Source organism: Poecilia formosa, unplaced genomic scaffold (assembly GCF_000485575.1).
Source record: "Poecilia formosa unplaced genomic scaffold, Poecilia_formosa-5.1.2 Scaffold9, whole genome shotgun sequence".
In the NCBI taxonomy this organism is placed as follows: domain Eukaryota; kingdom Metazoa; phylum Chordata; class Actinopteri; order Cyprinodontiformes; family Poeciliidae; genus Poecilia; species Poecilia formosa.
In genome coordinates, this window is record NW_006799948.1 from 4032009 (window position 1) to 4051790 (window position 19782).

The window sequence follows — 19782 nt, forward strand, 5'->3', positions numbered from 1 at the left end:
CTAGAACTGCTCTTTGTTACACAGCCTGGCGCCACATTATATGAAAGATGATGATGATGATGATGATTATCCCCCATATGACCAAAGGTCAACTGGATTTATTCAAGATTTTTTTTAGTTGAAGGATTATTTAAAACTGTGCAATTTTTCTCAAGCAACTCTATATATTAAAGTTATCATATTATGTATTTGACTATCCAGCAGCAGCTTAAAGGGCAAATAACAACAATACAAATCGGATGAGATGGTAATAGGGTAAAAATGACATGGGTAAAAAAAATAGTATAAGAAAAATTAGTGTCTTAATGGAAACATTCTCCATTAAAAAAAAAAAGTATTTTCTGATGACAAAAGCATTACAATTTGTGAATTTTGTTTTTGGGAATTCAGTTTTTGATTTCCCAAAATTCAAAGATTTTGGGAAGTCAATAGAGTGCCGATTTAAGTTCCCAAGATACTCTGCTCAGACAACAACTTCAGGATATTTCCGTAATAGAGTTTTAAGCTGAAAAGTAATTAAAAATTAAGATACATGCCCATTTAAACATCTTATACTTGCAGATAATTATACACGCACTCGGGGATTTTTCAGCTTTTTAGTAGCACATTTGGTGGACCAGATTTCCTACTTGTAAGCGTAAAAAGAACCAGGATGTGATAAATGCCATCACTGCCATTTTAATTAATCATAGCTGCAATTCTATATCATCCATCCTTCTTCCTCCTCCTCTTCTTTCTGTCTCCCCCTACTCTGAAGAGATGAACCAGCAGTGCTGGAAGCTAATTTGAAGCCAATCAATATTAGTCTGTGTTTCTTCCTGTGTGTCAGCCCGGTTCAGTGCCCTTGTCTAACTGCGGGCGGAGAGAGGAAGCATATGCCGGGGGAAGCGTCGCGCGCTGACTGTAAATCTATGGCAGCCACTAAATACCACTCGTGGAAAACACGGAGCCGAGTGCAAAAGGCTATCCGACTGCATCCAAATGAGATTGATTTCCATGCCAGATCCATTTGTTAAATGTGCGTGCTGACAAATGGCCCCCTCGCCAACTTGATGAACTGCAGAGATTGCGTTTTAGCTGCCTGGTTCGAGCTTTTGGAAACGGAGGGATCCGGAGGTGGTGGACGGGTGCTTTTTCAAACCAGTGGTCAATCACTGAGTCTTCACAAGTTGAGACGGGTCCACTCCCTTTACCACTCCCCTCCTGTCCGCCCTCAGCCAGCCACCTTCCTTTCCTTAAACAGCCAATAAGGATGCTGTCTATTCATGAACTGAAAGTGGGAGCAGGCATGTGTAGGCAGCCTGCCACAGGAGGAGGTGTGTCTCTGTGAGCCAAGAGTGTGTGCACAGACGAGAGTACGCTCACACTGAGAGAGGAGGTGGCGGAGAGAAGAGTGTATGGAGGCATGCAAGTGAGAGCCGGGAGAGGGAGGGACAGGCAAGAGGGAACGGGAAGCCAGGTGCATTTTACTGAGTTAATTAGAGACTTATATACTCATTAGGGATACAAAAAAGAAAAACTCTAAAATTTGGGTAGCATATGTGTGTGTGTGTGTGTGTGTGTAAGAGAGAGAGAGAAAGAAAGAGAGAGGGAAGGATCTCTGAGGATACACGGATGAGAAGGAAGAGTGAGGGAGACGAAGAAGAGGAGCCCGAGTGTGGATCGCCCTGGGGGGAGCTCGCACACGCCTCAGACAAGCGCACACACTCCGGCGGGCACTCGGCACCGTTTCCCTGACAACTAGGATGGGCTGCAATTTGTGCACCTTGCAGAAACGAGAGGAACACTACAAACTGCTCTACGAGATTGCACAGGTAAGTTAGACCAGGCGCGGAACGAAGGATGACAGCGCTGTGAGGCGACGCGAACCCTCCCTGGTCGAAATAATTGGGTAATTCGGAGAGAGATGGATTTCCCAAAAGCAAGTGCTGGGAAGTGAGAGGAATATGCAGGAAAGTGGAGAGAAATTAGTCACTTTGGAACAGGCAGGCAGAGTTTGAGAGCATGCATGTTTTCGTTCTCCTTCAAAGAGAATGGAGCTAGTTATCTCTCCTTAGCAGCAGAAGATGTGAGGACAAGTTCAGCTCTTCTTCCTGCACTGGCTCCAGGGGAAATCAACACATCTGCTCTGCCCATGACGCTACAGAAGCAGTGCAGTTCAAAAGCCAAGCTCCAAATAGGTCTTGCTGGTTCTTTTTATTATTTTTATTTTTATTTTTTTCAGGATGGGGAGGGGGGAGTTACTGACCCGTTGTAAGATAGGCATTGTTTTGCTGCTGGTTTGAAAATCCTATTGGGATTTATTTCTACGTTTTACCAAAAGGTTCCTTCTGTTGCCTTGTATGGATTTTAGTTTTGTTCTAGTAACCACATACTTTTATACAGGCACAATTTCAGTCTTGCAGAATTTATGAATACCAACTGTTGTACACTGAAAGTACTGCTTCTTGTGGTTTTCTCAGAACTTCCTCATCAGACATTAGATGTGGTCAAAACAAGCCGCTGTACCTCCAGAGAGCGTTCCAAGATTCCAAAAATATAAGCTTTAAGAACATTTTCTTTGGAATTCTGAGAAAACTCTAAACTCTTGAATGAGTTTAAAGCCATCTTGCTTTAAATTCATTCAAAAATGTGTGCTATGCTGGTCTAAACATAAGGAAATTAAGCACATTTTACATGCAACTTATTATTATGCATTCTATTCTGAATAGTGCATGTATGTTGGAATCAACGGTGTGGAATTCACATTGTTGTACAGCATCAAATTACAACTCATTTTTATCCATTAACTGACCATCTGATGATTAGAGTAATATGTTAAAAAAGAGACCCCAAGTAGAAAATAATTATTAGATGCTGAGAATGTAGGTCATGCTATCAGTTTCACTTGCAGTTTCATTCATGTAATGTTTTTCTTATGTTTCTGCCGCTTAATTAACAAACATACCATAGATATTAAGCAGTAGGTATTAAATCGCTTAATATTTTTCTTTTATTTTGGATCACATTTATAATTTGCTCTCAACCATGTTTTTGTTGTTTTTTTGTTTTTTTGTTGTTGTTTTTTTTACTTTTATTTCGATTGATGTCCTGGTTATTCTAAGTGCTGATTCTATTTAAGTCTAATGCAGGGAATTACACAGAATTCTGAAATCTTGCTTGACGGAAAGGTCAAGTTGATCATCGAGATTGATTTGTTTGGAAACATTAATCATGATTCAATTAAGCGATATGATGCCACATTTCTGACTTTTGCTCTGTTGATAACTGGACTGTGTTGATGTGGGATAAATGGACAGATTGTTGGTGAAGTATACATGCTGTTGGTCTTCTGATTGCAGTACAGGCAAACATCAGGGCCAGCTTTCATTCATCATTTAGTATCTTACACTGTTACAGACAGCGGGGAAACTCAGCAGGGCACAATCAAAGGCATCAAATTACAAACCGTGCCGGTGCTTTCACATAGCTGCGGATACAAGTACATCAGAATGTGCTCTTAGCTGCTGACATGAAGTATGTTTATGGTGAATATCTCAATTGTTTCTTGTTTCTCTCGCTCTCTCTCTAAAGTAATAAAAATGTTATAAATTCTATGATCTTCCATTAGTGTTGAAAAGCTTAAGCTAATGAATGTAATTCGGAAACCTGCCATCTGGAAATCATATAGCTCTTATGTTTATTATTACCCCGTGCACTAATTGGATTGTGCTGTTTATGTTGGATGCCTCGGAAGCAGACAAGCAAGTAACCCATGCCAATTATAGGAAACTCTAGGAGGTCATGGCTCCTTTTTGTTGCTTATGCAAAAAGGAATTTACTCGCCTAACCAAAAGCAGAAGGTGCATTATGTGACCAGCTGTGAAATCCAAGCCTCTTAAGCTGTTTAAACAGACAGTAAACTGAACAAAAGGTTAAGAATTATAAGGTTCAAATCAAAAATGATATCACATTTCCACAAAAACCCTTACTTATCACCTATCCGTCTGTACAAGCAACAACTTATTTTCATAAGCCATGTGCACATGAATATTAATATTTTTTATATATTTTCTCCTGTGCTTATAGCTCTAATTTATTTGTAAAAAAAACAAAGTCTTTCTCAAGCAAACTCACAATGGCATAACGATATACTGTACCTCACAAAACTGTCTTTGTGTCCTAAACTTGGCATTAACCGGTATTTGGTTCTCACAGCATGATGCCCTTGAGTCTGTCATGAATTGTATTTGGAATGGAAAAGCAGCAAATATTCATCTAGCTGAAAATGTATTCAAAGAGATTCAGGTTTGCAGTCGTTGTATTGACAGGCTTAACCTTTATTATTTTGGTTTAAATACATAAACCAAAGCAAAAAAATTTAGTACAGTGCTGATTTTCTCTTTATGCAACACTGGGAGCCTAACAAGCTCATTGACTGGTTAATGAGGCCTGCTGCGTGGGGAGCCAGCCAAACTAAGTAAGTTAACGTCTTTGACAAGTTGGTCCTTGCTTGGCCGGTATGTTTTTAAAAACTAACCTTTTTTTAGGTGAGTTTTTGTGTTTTTCATAACCACAAATGTTTCTCGATGGCTGAATTTAGCTTTGTTGAAAGCAAGGGCAACATGTGGGGACCTTCTTTAAGCGAGCTGACAGGCAGTGCACAGCAGCATGTAGTGGAGGCTTTATGATGTGTTACTACATGCTCAAACTGGGGTCTCAGTAAAAGCACTTTAAATTGGATCATGGTAACAGTATGACAGCTTCTAATACCTTGGTATACCTTGGTAGTGGAAACTTGCCTATTACTGGTATTTGCAAGAATACTAAAGTCTTAACTTATTTTTATACATCTTTCTAAATGTTTTTCTCATTATGTTCCAATTAAAGTTCACTCCTGTGCTAAATGTAATTATTGAGAGTGACTGCATAAGCACATCAACTAATAATGATAATTTAGAATGATTCACAGAATTTACCTCTTACGTTTTAGGAGCGGCTCGTTTTTCCTTGCCACCTACTGGAAAGACATGGATACTTCACTTTTTTGTGATTTGTTTTCATTTTTAATTTTACATTAGTATGGATATTATTTTTTTTTACTGATTTATTTATTTATTTATTCATTCATTCAAGCTAATAAATTGTTTGACCACTTAGAGCAGTGGGTTAATGCCAAGTTTGAATGCTAATAGAAACATCTGTTGATAGGCAAATACGTTTTCATTCATAACATAATTTTTAGGGTTTCAATTTTGAGGTATGCTCTCTGTAATTGGTGCAGTAAAACTGACCAATCAGACAAGGTTGGGCAATTGAAGTGACGCTGACTCCGCCCCCATGCGGAAGTACAGCAGACCTTCAACACACAAACAGTTTAGCAGAGATAGTGGAACTCAGTGCCTTACCTGAGATATTTTTTGAGACATTTTTGTCTTATAAGTCAACAGTGAGGCAAAGAGAAGAGGCAACAAAATTCTCTGAGTCCTACATTAGGTCTGTAAGGTTATTTGCGGGAAACGATGGAGAAATCGGTGTTAAATCCCAAGGCCTTTGCAGTCAGAGGAAGAATGAGGGGCAGAAAGTCTTATTGGATGTGAGTGTGAATGCTATGTTGGACCGCCGGACGCATTATGAGTAATGACTTAAATACCCTCTTGTGAAAATCTGCCTTCAGGAAAATGCTTGAAAATAAAGAAAAAGTAGAATGAAAACATTGTACCACAGTTACTGCAGCACATATTTTCATGCTCCCGTAGAGCTAGATATGAAATTTACAAACATAAGTACTTTAATTTATTGATCATTGATTAGACTGTCAGTAAGTTTTGACAATAAATTGGATATTTTCTACCGGTTATCTTTGTGGAGGTGAGCATGTGGTAGTTGCCGTCGATCACAGTTTCTTTCAACCAGACATGAGGTGGGGTTCAGGCCTTGATCCTTTACTTGCATTATTCCACATCCTGGGTTTTGGAAACGTAATAAATCGTATCCCGTCCTCTAAGCGTTCTGGGCAACGGCTGTCCGGATTGCATGTTCCCCACTGACAACGTTTGTCCATGATTTCCTATTATTTCCCTTGAAATTTCTATGACCACGGTGCGTTAGGATGATGAACTCTGGCAATGTTGACAGTGGTTCAGTTCTGCCACATAAGGTGGATGTACTTCAGAACAAATTGCAACCACCAATTGGTTAGTTGTTGACAAACTCCCTGGAATGAGTGACATTTGGCATCATGTCAGTTGGGGAGCTTCTTATTTATTTTTCTTATTATATCACCATGTCAGTAACGGGTTACTAATAACACTCACAGTAAGAAATTACATGTAAAACAAGGCGATTTTTATGGTGCCTGTGTTCAGTGAGGTTCTACAAGTAAACTCGATTTGTATGGGGCACTCAAAAAGAGCCAAAGCAACAGAAGAGCCTTTTGCAGTTTTTATGGTGTAAAATAACAGCAGGTGAACCATAAAACATTGGGTTCACATCAAGATTGGCTGAAACAAACACTAAAATGGCCATAATGATGCATTTTAATCCCTAATTACACTTGCCAAATGTCCTAGAGAGTATTATTTGCCTGTGCACAAGTCACCACACTACAGTCAAATGATCTTTGCGACTGTCAGAGGACACCAACAGTTCTCATTTTTAGTGTTGAAGAAAGAAGGAGAGAGAAAAAAAAATAATGCTCATCAGGCTGCAAGTGTGTCAGTGTGACTTTGGCCTGAAACTTGAGGCTAAGGGGGATTCTGCAAATCCAGGGAGACTCCCCAACGATCCCTCCGTCTCATTTTACTTTTCGTCATTTTTTTCCTCCTTCCTTTTTTTTTTTTTGCGTAATTCTCCTTCTCTGTAACCTTCATTAATTTTGCTCTCCTTTCCACTTCAGAATTCACTTTCTGCTGTCTCTCAATTCAGTTTCAGCAGACGCACAATAATTGTGTTTCCCATATTTTACACTCAACATAGAAGTACAGCGGGACAATCTTAGCTAATTATGCTTGTGAATTACTCCGGGAAGCTGATAATATCCCTAAAAGCCAGGTGGGGACTGGTGCAAAGGGTGTCCTATTAACACTTGTCTAGAGGCTCATCTGTTATGTGTGGCTTACCTCATCATATTATGGCCTGTGGCTTTTAGCAACGTGAAATTTTGTTGAAGAGTGTCCTTCTGTCGTCTGTCGGTGGTAGGCTGTTTTGAAATGGTTGCTTTGAGAGCTTAGCAGATTAAAAAAAAAACTGTGGTCTAGTTTTAGAAACAAAAAAAACACATTATCTGAGGTTTCAGGTTTATATTTGCCAAATTTTTTAAACCGTTGAATTTTTTTTGTTATTATTGGATGAATGAGTACACAACAACAATATTTAAATAAATCAAGTTAAATTTCATGAGCCAGTGCCACTTTCAATCACCACCACACCTGTAAAATCAGATCATTGCTTAGATAGAACCTACAACTTGAAGTTAGCTGAAAGATCTTAAAAAAAACAACACATTTTGTTCGGATCTGTGTAACTGACTTTTATCAGTCTGCATATGTTTTCAAAGACGGTTCTAAGAGTTTGGACAGCCGGCAAAACTACAGCAATTCTCCACAAATAAAGGAAACTTGGAAAGTGGAGAACAGACAGTCTGCTAGACAAACATGGTGAAGGGAGTGTGATTGTCTGCGGTTACTTTGCTGTTTCAACAAATTGTCATTTACAGAACCGTGAATCCTGTTCTTTACCAGAACCTTCATTAGGTGGATCTCATATAATCCTAAGTATACGTAGGACGGTGATCCAAATCACACCAGGAACTCCATCTGTGACTGGGTCAAAGGAAAAGAAAACTTAAAATAATTAAAAGTCAACATAATGGTTCTTTTTTTTTTTAAAAAAAAGAGCCACATAATATGACAGAATTAACATAAACTACCCTTTGCACATTTGCTAAAAGGCTTAATAGTTCACTATAAACCAATATGCATTTTCCAGCAAATGTAGTTTCCTTAATGTTTCTGTGTTACTGTACCAGTTCTCAATTCAAGAGTACAGGACAGTACTTCATTTAATTAATTAAAGACATTTATTAGCCAGGGAGGAAAGTGCTGAAGCGGCTGCTTTCTTTCTTGACGGTGTCAGCATTTAGCCTGCCAGTTTCAGTTCATAAACTCTCCCCGTGGGTTGACACTGGAAAGCTAAACTCTCACACAGCTAAATATTTTACACCGGTACAGATGAATTATACAATTCGAGCTTCTAGCGCGATAACACCCTTTGGGAGAGTTTCTTTTCAAGGATGTAAAATATATTTAGAGGCTGAAACAATGGCAGCTGGAATGGCAGCCATTTGGAGTTAGGGTATTGGTTTTCCCTCTGTACCTGACATGTAATATTGTGAACAGACCTCTAACTGTTAGGAAAAGTAACTGAGCTTTTCAGAGACCAATTTGAGTTTTCACCCTGCAGGCCCGTTCTCCACACTACCAGCTATCTTTGCACACACAGCTGCACCATTCTGACAGGAGCGCTGGGTGCTCGACCCCTGCTGCCCAGCGGCCACTGAGAGATTTATAACTCTCGTCAGACCATTTACATTCAGCATTGCATTCGTGATGGCGTGCGTGCGTGCACTGGTGTGTGGGTGTGTGCGAGCGTGTTGCTCTGCAAACTCGCTCCGCGGGGCTCCATTCAGGGTGTAGCAAATGCTATTCCATGTATTTTGCTCGTGGCTGTGTTAAATTGTCCCACAGCCTCTGGCCTTTAGTGTCTCACTGGGCCCATATGTTTTGTGCTTTTAGTTTGACCGAAATCAGCACTATTGTGTCAAACAAAAGCGCAGAAGACGGCAAATTGTATGAGTGTGATAGGGTTGAGATTCCCACGGTATGATAACCTTGATGCCAGTTATCATAATGGCATCATTTATGCAAAAAACAGTTTGCATAATCTAATTGCTTTTATCTAAAACAGTAGTGCAAAAAAACATATTGCAGCAATATAACAATTATATATGCCATATATTCATTATTGTACTCATTTAGACCTAAGAAAAAATATTAATTACACCCACTCAACTTATCAGTACATGGGGGAAATGTACATTATTTTATGTTATTCTGTTGTCTATTAAAATAACGACCAGGATCCAGTTGTGATTTTATAGCATTTTAATATATTTTAAAAAAGTGTGATGATTGAAAAGAATGCCTTGTCCAAAAATATGTTGTCAAATCACTTTAAAGCACCATAAACCCAGTGAAAATGTGGTACTTTGGGACTTTTTTTTTTTTTTTAGTATCCAATGAAAAGAGGAAAAATAATGTACACTTTTGGTTGTTTTGAATCTGTAACTCAACCAATTTCACTCACCAACAAGTCAAATGTTGGACAGAAAATTTCCCAGAACCCCCGAAACCAAATGTGAGTTCGGAGTAAACAAACATGGCGGACTGGGAAGAAGCAGATCTATTTATCAGAGAAGAGACGATCCAAAGACATCTCCAACTTCCATTAGACTTTCTGGTGTGCCATGGCAGCTTTGTCTTCTGTGTATTATGAATGGCCCTCCGTGTTTAGACCTGAGCAATCCCGACATCCTTCTGAGCGAACCAGATTTCCCTTAACGCATTGCAAACGGCAGGAATATCTCCTAAGATTATCTTCAAAGTAGTCGAAATAATCAGGGTGTCCTTACGACTGTAGGAACGGGGAAAACAGGACAATAATCGGACTGAAAATCTTGGCATGTGAACTGAGCATAAGTGGCCCGTGCCTTGCTGTATTTGAGGGATTTCTTTGGTTTGCAATGTTGCTTCATCAGGACAGTGAGGAGGAAGGGAAGTGGTTACAAATTGATTTTTTTTAAAACCATGTATTACACACATGCCCTATAAATTACTATTGTAGGTCCTTTTCTGAAAATATCCACCTTACCCCCGTTGCACACCTTATGTATACCGGTCTGCTCTTGTTGCGAACCAGGCCAATCTCTGGTGTGAGCATTTCCTCTAGAGACAGATGCCGTGCCCCATGTCCAGCCTGTTAGACAGAACAGAGGAGGCTAGACAACCAGCCCCTCACCCCCACCACCCCCCCCGAGGTGTCCTGCAAGTGCCACGCAGAGCAGGGGAGGCTGGGGTCAGACCCGCACAGCCGGCACATCCATATGCCCAAACCGGACCTGAAGCTCAACTTTATTTGTTGAGATGTGTAGCTACTCGTCAGAGAGGCTATGGCTAGTTTATTTATTAAGAATTTTTCACAAAGCTACAGCATAATTTAAGTGATCTCACATGTTGAGGTTGTAAAACATACTACAAATCATTTGTGAAAGAAGCACTCTTCTGTTTCAGTCTTTTTCAATCTTTCTGATGGGACTTTGAGCCATTCAATGTGCTGACCTTTCCATCTTTCTTGCGTTTTTCATCCTAACAAGTACGTCGTCCGCCTGTCGACGTGGGTCGCAGAGGGTGACCTTTTTACCTATCACCGTAAATCGTCTCGACAGTCTTGCATGCCCTGAACGTGTTTATTTTTTCTTTTTTTCTTTTTTTTTCCCAAAACATTTTCAATCTTTGTTTTCACCAAACTGTTAGATTTAACCAGGTAAAATATTTTCTCTTCATAAGAAATACAAGAATTAACAACACATGATGGAAATGATTTCTGCTGCTTAACCCTGATCATCTGGTGTCTTCCATCATGTTTATAGCTGCTCATTGGAGCTCAGCATGGTGATAATACCACATGATTTAGAGGTGCATATGTCCTCGTCGCTGGCACCGTGGGTAGAATGTCTTCTGGTTGCTCGCCAAGAACTGGGGAGAGCAAAAGGTTGAATATTCATTGCCAGTAACACAAGGAACTGTACTGTATAGAAGTACATCCTGTGTAAGGTAAGACTTTTTACTTGAGTTTCAAAAACTGAGAGAAAGCGACAGAGTGATCAACAAAGACTAAAATGCTTCTGCCCAATTTTTGCGATGTTTCTTTATCTTCCAATCTGCCTACCCGTGAGCAAACATACACTTTGTTCCTCCATGTGTTAGTGAGGGGAGAAAGGGATGTCCAGTGTTGATTGGGGAGACGGGGGTGGGAGGCGAAGGCAGCAACAATCGGCGTCTTGCTCCACTGGCCAACAATCTCCCTCTGCGCTGGCTCTGATAAGCCTGGGATAAAAGCCCTTTCCCTGGGCACAGTCACTCTCCTCGCTGCCTCTTCTCTAACCTCCCTTCAGACGAGGCAAAGGATGAACATGTGATGCCTGTGGAATCCACTGCACAGTACAAAAGCAGATATGCATATTTGCACTTTCGATTTATCACACAGAACGATGATCGCAAAGGGTCAGTTTTACTGCCTTTTTCCGTTTTTTTGCACGGTGTAAAAATGCAATTCAAGGGTCGATCAACACTTTTTAACCTGTCGGTGATTATGAATTATGTCAAAGATCAATCCAATGAGATGTAAGGAAGGCAGGGAATTTATTTATTTTTATTTTATTTATTTATTTTTTTTTGCAATATATTGCAATTATATAAGCCACAATGTTCAATGTATTTGATTGGGATTTTGAATGATAGACTGAGATAAAGCAGCGGATAATTACAAAATTTGGTCCACATTTATATTCAGACTCCTTTACTTCGACACTGAACCACCTGGACGCACAATCCTCGTTAACCATGGTGGCAGACATGCGACTCTTTAACAGGGAAAGCGAATCTAGTCAGTGTTGACAAAGGGGAAATCAAACTGTTCATGTATGAGAATGGCCCAGTCAAAGTCCACACTCACAAGCAGTTCAAAATCTGTGGCAAGAGTCACATAGAAGGAATGCGACTGAGACGTACGTTTTCGTATAAAGAAGAGATATACAAAAACGGCAAAATACTCAGTCTCTAAATGTACAAACATAGTAGAAACATACTCAAATGTCCTAAGAAATTTGCATGGAGTTTAAAGTTTAAAATAAGTCAACAGAAGCTCTGAAAGATGCGTTTCGTAACACCAGATTCTGTTAAATCCTCGCATTCTCTTCTAAACCTTTTCAAAAACAGATAGGTTGACTGCCTATCAGTCATCAAACAGCATCAGGTCTGTTCCATCTCACTTCCCCTGCCTGTCGATTCTCCTCTCTTCCACTCGTTAAAATAGTTGGGCACAACCTCTGCTTCCGCGGTGCCACAGATTTGTTTTGTTAGAATGACCCTGCAGAGAAAAAGACATCAATTGAAGTCACGGAAGTGTCGATCCTGCCCGGAAAGATAGTCATTTTTGTCTGTTGTCACACTCCGCTTTCAGACGATTACTATTATACAGCTCGAAGTCAACCTTCTGCCAGAATAACCAAATAACACACCTTATGGCCACATGCTGCAGGGTATGTTTTGTCAGGTTAGACAGATGCTAAGATAAACCATCTGGAGCAGTTATGGATGCAGTGGAGGCATTTGCTTGCAACGGCAGAGCAGACATACACATGAAATATGCACAAAGAATTCCCTGGACGTAGAGCAGTTAGAGGAGTGGAGGGAAATACTGGGGCATAATTTTGAAGATGTAGAGAACCTCCAGCACTCTCCACGTTTACATATTTCTTCCAGTTGGATCTGGAGATTAGATCTTTGATTTGACCAATTGTCAGATCAGATAAAACAGGTGAAATCTCTGGGGGTTTTTTTGCCAAGAACATCTCTGCTATGCGATCGTTTGGGGCGACAAACATAAATAATAGCTTCATGTTGGATTTCACAGAGATTCACAGCAGATTGCTTGAATTTTAAAGCTCTGGTATTTTCGCTACGTCCTGTTTTCAAAGCCAAACAATTCTACTCGTGAAACGTTACAAACGCGCTTAAAAGCATTGAAATATTTTCTTCTTACACCGCCGTCGAGTGTGTTTTGCAGCTTCTGTGTACACCCTCGGACCAGGTGGTCCAAAGGGAGATCAGGTTGCACCAGAGAGGCAGTGTTGCTTTCTCGCTTAACCAGCTTGGGTTTAGAAGTCATTAGGCCCACTCAGAGTCTGGCTCCGAGTCCAGTTACAGATAGAATAACACTATACCATCTGCATAGCAGGGGGGTGATTACATTTAGTGGGAGGTGTAACCGTAAGCCTTATGCTGATATGGGAAATGTCCTGAGGGTGGAGAACGGTTGAAGCCCTGCTTGGTTCTACGTGGAAACATGCGACACACTTTTTAATGAGGAGCTACCCTGCCACACTGTTTTGTGTCTTTCCTTGCATTTCTGTGGCATAGATGCGCAGCTTTAGGATTTCTATCCACCTGGGACTAGTATATATATTTTTTTAGACACAATACATATTGCACATATGTGCCAGTGAGAAAAGTATTGCTAAGAAATGTATGAAAATGCCCTGTAAATGTTGTACCAGTGATCCAAAAATAATGGTACTTAGGCTATGTACACACAGCAGGCAATTGTGACCCAAATCCATTTTTTTTGCCCACATGTGACCCATATCAGACTTTTTCATGGCACTCTGAATTCGGATCTTTTCAGCTAAAAATGAAAATATCCAGAATTTGTATACGCTGCTCAATTTACTAATAAAAACAACTTACCGTAAGAGGAAAAATATTTATATGTTGTCATCAGCGGCTATATTAACTAGCCTGAGCATTCATGGTTGGCTCGTTTGACTGACAGCACTAAGACCCTCCTCCTGGCTTTGATTGGTTGTTTATGGCTGAGGACTGTGTATTTTTGCAGATGGCAACAGGAGCACTGCCAGAAGGCAGAGAACCTCAATTTTTTTTTCCACTGATTATCTGTCTTATAATATGAATGGAGTATTAGTAGTGACAGATGTAAAAAAATAATAATAATAAATAAGTTTTGGTTTTTTTCTAATTTCTGCAAATGTTTGGTTGTAGAAAATAACAAAAAAAGACCACAACCTTTGTGATTTGCGTGGTCAGATTTAAAGATTTGCAGTCACACTGAAATATTGTTAAATCTCGGACTGAATCCGGTTGAATTAGGAACAAATTAAACGACGGAAAATCTCTCATTTAAGCAACTAGGTATCTGTTTGGCGAAGGCGTTTTTCATTACAGGCGCAGCTCTCCTCATGCTCACATCTAGTGTGAAGTGTAAATGAAGTGTAAAGTCGTTTCTCTTCTCCACCAAAGGGCAGACCGAGGAAACTTCACGTTATGAATAATGCTAATGTGTTAGGTGCTTCCAGTGAACATAAACACGCATCACTAGAAAAAAAGGGTAAAGTTTGGCGGGAGGAGAGAAAACTTCACACACTCTAGGCTTTTCTGGGAAATAAGAAGATTTGTATTTATGCAAAAAGCAGCACATAAATCTTTAATTTTCCCGCTCTTTAGTGGGGTTTTTCACTTCCCAGGCTGCTGCTTTTCTGCTAATTATGCTCCCGATTGCATTTAGAGTTGACTTTTTGCCTTTAGCCATTTTTGGGCTCGTATGAAGAAGAATAATATGACTGTGTGCAACGATGATCTAAGTAAGCTGAAATAAATGGGGTGCTAATGAGCATCCTGAATGTCAGATATGAGTTAAAAGCAGCTGAAATGTTTGGTTTGCTTTGACCTTTTGTGATGCCTCTATTTCCTTACTTCTAAGGTTGCAAGTTAGTTTTGGTCCACAGTTTTTATTGTGAAGGGAGTAAGGTGCTTTCATAATGATGTCTATTGCTTTTTTAAGGAAAAATATGGAAATTGAAACATTCTCTTAGTATTTTAATATCTCGATTTTACAGCTAGCCTTTAACATCACAGTCTCTAAGATTATCTGTTTTAAAAGTATGCATGATATCCAGTTGTTGCTCAGCTTTTAGTGTTCCCCTGGTGCACACTCTGGATTTTATTCCTTCAGTTTAAAAAGTAGATCTTCTGGAGGGAAGCAAGGAAAAGTTGCTAAAACTTGCTTCTCAGTTCAATTGACATCTACGGTGCTGAAAATGACAACAGTTAAAATGCAAAACAAGACTAGGCATGACTAGCACAATTGCTGAAAACTACTGATTTTTTTGTAACATTTAAGAACTCACTTAGCATAAGAAAGTCCGTTTATGAGCAAGTTTATTGGCAAAAAATTTACATTTGGTGTTCAAAGTTAAACAATCTCTCATTCATCTTGCTCAGTCACAAGGAAAAAAATGCCTTTCCAGCAAATTATTCTGGCTAAATATCTAAGAAAAATGTTTGGAGGAACATTTTTCTCCAAACATCTAGAAAAATGTTTGGAGAGGGCTCTTATGAAATGTAATCTGTTAGCATTTAAATTTAAATTTCTTTTTAAAAAGCAATTTTGATTTAACTTTATGCTCACAAACAGCTGGTTGGCTGTTCTTCATCTCCTTTGCCTTGAGTTATCCCTTTTTGTGCTGTAAAGCATCTACATATTTGAGACATTTTGTTGATGTATAAAATTCAAAATAAATCCTGACAAAAGAATATCCACCTTAAGAAAAAGAAAAGTTGATGCCAAAATAGAGAAGCAACTGAAGTAGTTAAATGGAGATTCTGTGTTACTCAGCTTTCAAATAGGGGAGTAAAATATAACCTCTTTGTGAACTCAGCCATCTGGATGAATTATGAGGGTCTAATCGGTGACCCCAGAGAGCCTAATTCAAACTCATTGCCAGTGTGGGTTGTGGGGCTCAAAGACGGGACACTCTATTGTTACGCTCGGCTCACTGGCTGTTGCTCTAATGGCAGATGAGAGATTAACGGTGATATAATGAGTTTGGGGAGGACACGGCGCAACAATAGAGTCCTGCTGCAGCACGGGCCAATTACATTAGTCAGTCAAGGCAACTATCTGCATCAGCGAGAATACACCCAATTATATGTGGTCGAAATGTTAATAAAACACATTCAGACATTCCGCAGACATGAAACTACATGCTTATGTACAAATGTGGGAATCAAAGTGGCATTTATTGATTTCTCAATGAAGAGCTTTTTGTTGTTGTTGTTGTTTTTTTGCTCCCGTCCCAACATTAATGCTCCACGTGTCACGAGGAGGAAAACAAACCGAGCCAATTCTCAAACCTGCCAGCCTCCTGATGTGACAAAAGGGAGGCTAATTTATGCGTCGGTGACAAGAAATAAGGAGTGTGTGGCAGCGAGGCTGGGTGCCCACATTTGGATTGCAGTTATTGTGATTTGGTTGCTAGGATGGTGAGGGTAATGAATGTCTTCCTGATGCAGTCTGTCATAACCCGTGGCATCCATGGCTGCTCAAAGACACACAACCTATTAGTTAAATGGCATCGCGTGATGTACGGGAGCACAAAGGAGAAAGCATCGCTCATTTATGAGAGTAAATTAAGAAAACTACTAAGATACAATTCGCATAAGGCAAAAGAGATTGAGGATTACGTTACTGGATCTGCTGAAGACCTCTTGAACGCTGTTGAGAGATTTGTAGTCCTGAGACAAAGTTGTTTTCACCTTGGGGAAAAAAAGGAAAGGAAAGGAAAGAGACAGCAAGACAAAATGTGTTTCTTTGCAGGAGTAAAACAGTGAGATGTATCTGTATTCATGAAGCCTAATTGAAAGGAAGGCTGTCTTGCATAAAGAAGTGGGACAAAGAGGAGGAAATAAGAGGGTTCCTAATGCATTCACTGACAGATAACCTTTGATTTCCCTTCGCTTGCATCAGAAATAGCTGCTCAGAATGACAATCACAAGTCAACAGCTTCTGATGCTGGTCTGCATGCCTCAGCTACCTGTGTAATACCACAGACGTATGAAGAAGAAATGTCTTGCATATGGACTTCTTCGGCAACATACGACACGATATTCAAACTAGTTCAAATGAGGTGGCAAGCGATGAGAGTGGCAGGAAAAGAACGGGGGGAGGAGGGATTGCTTATGACACAAAACATGGAATTTACTGGTGAGACCATAAAGAGGCCCTTTGCTAGCGCAAAAAATGAGATACCACTTTAAAATACAGGCATTTGAGCCATTTTTATTCTAAAACGAAACTAAGAATGTTACTCTTGAATAAAAATATACTTCATGTTGGCTTAGGGTTTCCAGAGGGAAACAAAAAATTCAAAAAACCCTCTGAGTTTTTCACTATCCCAGTTAAAAATCACACAATCTATTTTTATTCTGATTCAGTACTTTGTGGGCCGAAATTTCACTGCAGCAACTGATTCTTCTGTAAAACACCTCAAGCTCAGGATAGAAAGGATTTGCCAACTACACAGGGCTTTTCATCTGAATTAACACTGGGACGCTTGTCTGCCCCATTCCAACACTAGATATGCTTCTATCTAATGCTTTGTAGCACTGGCAGTACATTTGCTATTGTTGTCTTGCTGGAAGGTGAACCTCTGCCACAGACTCAAGTACTCTGTAGACTTTTTACAAGTTTTCTACCAGGTTGGACATTACTCTATAGCTTTTTCAATCTCTAAATAAAACCTGAGCAACTACGCATACCCAAAAATGTAAACGCGACAGTTGTGAATTGTGAAAACGGGGCTTGTCTTTTACATTGTCGCGTAGTTTTAAGAGTAGAACTCCCAAGTGATCAGAAGTATGCGTCAGACACCAGTTTACAGAGACGGTGAAGCATCAGCTGCAGAGAAGCAAAATCAATCAGATTAAAGGACACTTATGTGTCACTTATGTTTCATGATGGGAATGTTGAATACAGAATAACCAGTTGAGGGACGATACACAAGTATGCTACTTTTAGCAAGTATCACTGAACATGGACATATGGGACTTGCAGGCCAGCCGTAGCTGTGAAACTCCTTGACGACTTGCCAGTCTTTAACTGAAAGGTGCGGCTTCATCTTTAGGCTCCTTCCGACTGCAAGATCTAACATCTGAAGCCAGGCGGCTCTACGGAGAGCGATTCCTGGAGGAAACATGCTCTAATCTGAAGCACACAGATCCCGTGTGATGTAGAAGAGACTGACCTAAGCGCGCTACTTAACATCCGCCTCGACAGCAGCTGTTAAGTCCATGTTTCATCTTGTCATGCTGACTTTCTCATGCAGAACTAATTGGTTGTTTTCGCCTGTTGTGCCGGAGCCACTGTCTGCTTTAAAAAAAAAAAAAAACAACTCAAGGACACTCATAGCAACTCGTGCGCATATTCACATGCATGCACATAGATGATATCAGGGGTGTGGAGGAGAACAGGTGGAAAGAAGTGGACTAAATTTCACTCAGTTAGAGCCCTGAGTGAAATCTCCTTGAACCTGTTGCCATAGCTAATCGCACACATGCATACAAACCAACACAAAGTCTCTCCCTCCCCACCCCACACGTGCTCTCTCTCTCTCTGTCCTTGTCTGATTTGCATTTTGGTTAACACTCTAATTGCCTCTCATTAAATACCTTGTCACTTTGATTAATTGGTGTGATACAGAAATGTAAAACAGCAGAGCACCGTGATGCGCGGCGAGCGGTTGCTGATTGGAAAAGATGATCAAGCCTGCCTTAAAAACAAATGCAAAACAGGGTGAAATGTTGCTCATGTAATTAAGAATAAACAAAGTAAATACATTTGAGTCAGGGTTTTTTTTGTTGTTGTTGTTGTGGCCCTGAGGTGGTAAACGTTTTAAAATCTGTGAACAAGGGTCGGTCGTTTGCTTAAACTTAAACATTTAAGTTTAACCAAAAACTTAAATGTGAAGAAAAGTGTGAAATTAAAGGATGTTGCTGCAAGAGCTTTGTTGAGTTTTATATTTGAGGCGATGGGATTTTATGCTGTAAAACCAAGTCATAAGATATTGTAATTATGACCTGGAGAAACCGGTTTCAGAAATGATTTCAGACCACTCTTAGGCCCCCTAAATTTAATTACCTTTTTTTCGGAGTCATGATGTGGAACACCTACTACATCGACTGTACTGACCCAAACCAACCTGCTGTAGGTCTGTCTGTACTGTAAGGAGAGCTGCTGCCCCAGGCTCACATCTTTTGAAACCTTCAACAGGTTTCTTCTCATAGTTCCCTAGAGTTATCTGCATCTCAGCAACTCCGACAACGTTCCCTTCACCAAGCACCATCATCGTCTAATGCTGCCACCACCGTATGTGGAGTAACAGTTTTTCTAACCTCACATGAGATGTCGTGTGCAGCCCAGAAAGTTTCATTTTGATCTCACTTGACCTGAGCACCTTCTTCCACCTGTTTGCTGAGCATCTCTGCAACTTTTTCCCATACATGTTCATCATACTGTCTGTTCCATAATATTCTCTAACAAATCTCTTAGGCCTTCATAGAACAATTTTAGCTATAACAAGGTTCAATGAATGCCAGATGGATCGTGTTCTCTAATGGAGAGACTTCTGGAGGGACTTAGTTGCTCTCTATTTAATAGAGCTATCAAAAGTAAAGGGTTCTCAGTGCAAACATATGGCACACTTTTTGGAATATTTTGAAAAGCCATGCATCATTTTCAAGCTTTCAAGGCACTTTGAGGAAACATAAAAGGGCTGGTGCCAAAATATGATAAAAGAGGTATACGTTCTATCTACCAAGAGAAAAAAAAGTAATCCCCTTTTCCAATAACTTTGCAATATATTGTGTCATATAGTCAGGAATACAAAATTATCAAAACAGCTAAAAATGACATACTGAAAAACCTACACCAAAATGTCTCTTACCCGGCATATTACGAATATTAGATTTCATCGGAAGCATATCTCTAAACAACAATGAATAAATGAAACATTCATTTCAGCTCTCGCTTATTTTCAAGGGATTTTGCATCGCTTGTAAGATGCATGTCAATATCCCCACACTATCCTGACCGCACGTCGGGCCTGATTCA

The 19782-nt window shown here is 39.9% G+C and overlaps 1 protein-coding gene across 1 annotated transcript in view; it reads left to right on the forward strand.

Annotated features, from left to right (window-relative positions):
- Positions 1–1362: 1362 nt before the first annotated feature.
- Positions 1363–19782, forward strand: part of pdzrn4 (PDZ domain containing ring finger 4) — a 34912-nt gene continuing 16492 nt past the window's right edge. The window contains exon 1 of the mRNA XM_007578873.2: positions 1363–1814. Coding sequence (XP_007578935.1) covers positions 1746–1814 — 69 coding nt within the window. The 5' untranslated portion in view covers positions 1363–1745. The remainder of the gene's footprint in view (positions 1815–19782) is intronic.